Here is a 5,682-nt window from a genome sequence, read left to right on the forward strand (position 1 = left end):
TGAGGGGAATTACAAGCTTTTTATTAAGTCTTGCCATAAAGAAACTGCAACATGCAACACATTTAGCAATTTATCTAGAACCCAAACACAGTAACTACCAGATAAACCCTCTGAACATGGATCAGTGAGTGTGAGCGGGTAGCTATAGTTACTGCTGGGTGATTTAATTTTGTCTCGGTGTTTCGGGGGTTTTGCAGCAGTTCCAGCCGGTGGCTCAGATGTCGACAGTGAACAGCTGCAGTTAACTAAATCTGGTCTGAGTCCTCTGTCTGCTGGCAGGAGAAAACCTCAGGTCAACAGCGCCCTCTGCAGGTAAGCTTTGATACAACCTGAAACTGCAACAGGCTGTTAAAATGATTACCTTTAAAACTTAAACAATTGGTTCATGTTTTGATTTTTATAGATAATACATTTGTTCACATGGATCCAATGAAGAAATCAGATACTAAAAGTAAAACAGGCAATATTAAATGTATCCTTTGGTAAATACAATTCTGATTATACAGTGCATGTTTTTAGTCATTAAACGTTTTGTTTGAATAAAATGTCATATTTCTGACCAACTTTGATTACAAGTACATAAGATCTAGAATAAACAATGTTACATCACATGTTTTAAAAACCTTGACATTCTTTAATCAAGTTGTGAAATGGTATCCTTCTTTGAACCTGGTCCAATTGAGGACATTTTAAATGCATGAAATATTGAAATAAATACATTTTCAAACTTTACCAAAGTTTATAGTAAACTCTGACAGATAAAACTAGTGATACTCTATACTGCAACTGTAAATGGTCCTTAATTAACCAAAAAATAACAATTGACTTCACAGATTACCAACTGAAAGTCGATTTTCTTCATTTCAATTTCAGAAAGTCACATTTACGTTTTTTTACTGCCTAATTAAATATTTCTCATAAAAAAGAAAAGCATGTAAATCTCATACAATTTTACAGGTTTCAGTTGCAAAGAATTATACGGTTCATGAGAAAATCAAAAAGATGCTGACAGAAGATGATTTTTTCCTCACTTCTTTACAGAAGCTGCTGTAATATTTCGGGGTAGAATGTCCCACTTGTCCATTGACGCAGCGTGATTCTCCCAGTCCGGATTAATGGGAGGATTATTCAGAGCCATCAGACATCCAAGCCAGTAACATTCAGATCTCAAATACTCCATCATGTCTTCATGGTTTGTGACTTTGTGTGCAGATAAGGGTTTCTATAGAGAAGAAATAATTAAATTAATGGAATCTGAATAATTTTCTTCCATAAATGCATTTAAAAAACTTCATATTGTGTCTTTATCGTTCCTCTGATATCAAACAAACCTGTGAACCGTTGTCATATTTCTGATTGTAGATCGCCAGCTGCAGATTCTGAATTGCTAACAGCATGTTTTTTTTAACCTGAAACAGAGTTTTATATTCAGATCTGCAGTAAACCAATAATCTGGTTTTTGCGTTTCGTTACCTCTGGTGATTCTGTTCCATGTTTGAACTTATCCAACTCAAAAAGATCTGATATCATCACATTCTTTTCTTCCAAGTCTGTTCTTGCTGAGCTAAACTGTTTCTGTTAGCAGGCGATACGATGAGGAGAAAAACTATTTAGTCATTTCAATGGCAGCCAAAGTATGAAATGCATGTCTTGGATCATCAAACCACATTTTACCTGAATCATTTTTTAACAGAATCAGATTTTTCCCCAGCTAACTTCAAATCTTCTTTGATTTTTGGCCAGTCACATCTCAGAGTTTCATACATTTCTCTTATTCTGTTTTTACTGACTGGGCTGTTGAGGCTCATCATGTTTCCTGTTTTTATTGAGGGAGCAACTTCCAGTGCCACTCTGTAAGAGGAAAACATGATGATTAGTCACCTAAAACCTTCATAATCTACACCTTTATTAGTAAAACCCAGCTTGTCTTAACATTTCTATGAATTAATACCCAAGACCAAAGTTGGGTAGTTGTTTAAGGAAATTATTTTTCGTAGTTTTGGGATTGTCTTTCTTGGAAATCAACGCCTCACTTCCTATTCAGATTCTTTCAAAGGAAAACCCCGGTAAATGTTTTACATTATTGTTCCTGCAACTGTGAGAAGGGTGTAATGGGGAAAAATATACCTGGTATTCAGCATTTCTTAGGCCCTCGGTTCCTTAACTCTTCTGATTATCTCTGTTGCCCTGCGACAGAGAGACAGACAACCATGCACACACACCTAGGGAAAATTTAGAGAAACTAGTTAACCTGGCAGTCATGGTTTTGGACTGTGGGAGGAAGCCAGAGTACCCAGAGAGAACCCACACATGTAAAGGGAGAACATGCAAACTCCATGCAGAAAGACCCTGGGCCAGGAATTGAACCCAGAACCTTCTTGCTGCAAGGCAACAGCTCTACCAACTGCACCACTGTGCAGCCCACATTGTCTCAAATTATGACACAGGTACAATTGTCTCTATGCTCATCATTCTATCAAAATGTCCTGAGATCCTGCAAGAAAGAAAACGTGTTGGGTGCTGAATGATTCCATTGTGACACCTAAGGGACATCCAAGGCAATTGGCATATTGCCATATGCCATTTGCATATGGCAGCAGAAATGGTCATAATACTGCCACACTGGTCAAGACTTAAACAATGGCTCCTTGACCAGTTACATTTTAGCTGCTCCTTTGCCTCTGTGCTGGACAGAACTCAGCTTCATCTACAAATTCATATGTGTGAGGTGTTTTCATTGGGATTCATTTCAAACATGATTAATTGGTTTTGTAGGTTCATGTTTTGTTGGTAAAAAAAACTTTACCAACACAGAAGCAAATCTTATCAAAAGGATTTGACTAAATTTAGACTCGACTCAATGTGAATTTTGGATCTAATGTAAAAGTGCCCTAGGTTTCTTAAAAAAACAATTCTTGCATTTAGACTTTTGGTTTGGTAACATATAGGCAAAACAAGTCAGACTTGGGCCACCTGTGGCTACTGTTTATAAAATAAACAGTGAGTTTACCTAATTGAGAGAGTGAGTTTACCAGTGGTTTTACACCTAAAGAGCATATTACTGATGTAGTAAATATATATGTAAAAAAGTACACAGGTAAACAGCAGGAGGCACAAATGATTTAAGAACCAGGATGTGCAACAAAAGGATCTGACGGGAGTGAATGAATTAGAAGGGAAGTATGACTGCATGAGTTGAGGACATTACAGTAAATGACTTAACCAGGAATAAATTCAAGGAGCATGGAAATTACCAGACAAACTAAAGATAAAGAATAAAACCAAAACTAAATGTGACAATGAAACTCCAAGGTGATAGGATCATGAACTCCAAATTGTGACAGGAAACCAAACATGATTGAGAAAACATATATATTTTATTTAGGGCTTTATGTGAAAAGTAGACCAAAGCAATGTTAGATATCTGAAGTATAATAACCTGCAACCTTACAAGAGAATATTCAAAAATAATGTTCAGTTTTTTTTCCACAAATTTTAAAACTGAAGAAAATTGGTAGAAAGAAAAAGTTATATGACAGCTGAATTATTTTACATGTTGTACAATGCATGAAAAGAAATAGAAATACATGAATTAAATGTTATTTTCTTTACACTAGTCTACATTTAGCTTCTTTTTTACATTTTCCAAAACACTCCATGTCAAATCCACTACAAATGGCCATATGACAATGTTATCAATGCCGAAAAGAAATATATTTTGAGTTTTTCTGTATGTTATGTAACCCAAATGTTTATGAAACTCTTATATTTGACATGGCAGGTTTATATTTTTGTTCAGTGTAGGTTTCAAAATGTAATTTCTTGCATACCCATCTAAAAGAAGACGCCACCTAGATTAATAAATAGTTAAAAGTCCTGCTTTGCATAATTACTGTGTGGATGATTATGTTTTAGCTTTGAAAGTTTTTTTTAGCTCTAATTGAGGCAGAGAGTAGCTTCTTATTTTTTAAATGAAGACGGATTTAGCTGGTCCAATGGTCATTTGTACAGTGGTCAGATTCTCCCATTATCTCTATAAGATCTTGGCTAAACCATTACACAACTCTGGATAGAAATAATGGTTATAACATTGCAGGAGTCTCTAACAATAATGCCAGAGGAAATATGTGTTGTAATCAAAACTAAAGGTAGTCCAAGAAAAAAAATGGAGTGTGTGACGTTTTTGGATAGACTGTGTGTTGAGCCCTGAATTATCAACAGCAATGTCACTCTGGAGATCTAATTGGTCCACCTGTTCCCTGCAAATCACTTTGATCTCAGATTCCAGGCTTACTGGTTATTTTTGGAGTTTAATAATAGAGCCAGATCACGTTTCATTTTTTTCTGTCGCTGTAAAATCTTTCACCCTTCTCTTCTAAACTGTTACTCTTTTGCCCTTTTAGGATGAAGAATAGCACAGGGGTTAAAATTTGAAGTAATGTATTACTTATCTTAGATGGTCAGTTTTAATAATTTGGTATTGTAAACTCAAATATTAAAGTAAGGCCAATTTAGATTGCTTACATGTTTGTACTGTGCATCCTATTCCTTGCATCTTTATTTTGGCTCTTTTGTATACTATCGTTAATTTGTCATGAAGTTTAGGTTGACGGTGTGAACTGATCCTGACTCTCTGTCAGTGCCTGTTACTGTGATTTCTGTGAAGCCAAACTTAATTTCTAGGTTAATCAAACGGTCCATTCCAAGTGTAGTGTCAGGTGACTCAACAACAAATGAGCCAATTTTTTCCACTTTTGGCTCATCTACATACATGGGATTTGTTTTCTTTGTGCGATAAAATGCAACAAATATTTGCGTTTGGACTCTTTCTGTAGGATAAATGGAGTACTCTCTGGTTTCATTCCAACCAACATCCTCATCAATTTCAACCAGTTTTCTAAAAATGTTGCTACACGAGTCCCCCTCTTTGTTTGTGTATTTCTTGTCCTCTCTGTGCCTTAAATCTCTCTGAGAGACCTACTCCATAAGTATAGGCACTTTTTCTTGATGCCACTGCACCTTGGTTTCTTGCAAACTCTACAGCTCCCTTCAAAATGGCTTCTTGGGGCCTAAATGGACACAAAACTTTGCAGTTGTCAATAAACGCATCAGTAATGTATCTCCGTAGAATCTGACTTTCAGCAAAACCTCCCACTAACAGAATGTATTTAATGCTGTGGGTTTTGTCAAAGATTCCTCTGAGACTCATAGTGATGCTCCACAGACTCTCTTCAAAGAAAGATCTCAGTTTCTGCTTTGATATTTTGATTACTCCATCATCATAAGATGCTCCTTGAACTCGTTTAAAATATTTTTCCATGTCTTGTTTTTTCTCAGCCATCCTTCCTAGGTTCAGTGGACAGATGATTTCCATATCTTCATCTTTTCTCTTGAAAAGTGTGAAGTCATATATAATTCTTTGAACATCACTGGGATATTTTTCTTCATACTCATCCCAGATTTCAGGAGAGAATATGTCTCTGAGGAACTCTCTAAATTTTCTGTCCACAGTTTGTCCTCCCATATCATTTCCTGAAGCTTTGTGCAGCTCCTTCAGAAATCCTCCTTCAAGGACTTCATGAACAGTGATGTCAATGGTTCTCTCTGAAACACACAAAATGGAAGTTGTTAAGAGAGGAAAAATTCTTGAACTTTAAAAACCTTTTGACTCGTTATATCCTC

At 36.0% G+C, this 5,682-nt stretch overlaps 1 protein-coding gene across 1 annotated transcript; it reads right to left on the reverse strand.

Annotated features, from left to right (window-relative positions):
- Positions 1 to 5,641, reverse strand: LOC106959963 (heat shock 70 kDa protein 12A-like; the record flags this gene model as incomplete). Its single annotated transcript, XM_015052843.1, has 3 exons — positions 1 to 1,222; positions 1,332 to 1,512; positions 4,967 to 5,641. Coding segments are annotated over 2 exons (759 nt in total), but the record flags the coding sequence as incomplete, so codon positions are not given.
- Between the last annotated feature and the right edge of the window lie 41 nt (positions 5,642 to 5,682).

This window comes from Poecilia latipinna, unplaced genomic scaffold, assembly GCF_001443285.1.
Source record: "Poecilia latipinna isolate Pla-1442-1.1 unplaced genomic scaffold, P_latipinna-1.0 Scaffold1139, whole genome shotgun sequence".
Taxonomy (NCBI): domain Eukaryota; kingdom Metazoa; phylum Chordata; class Actinopteri; order Cyprinodontiformes; family Poeciliidae; genus Poecilia; species Poecilia latipinna.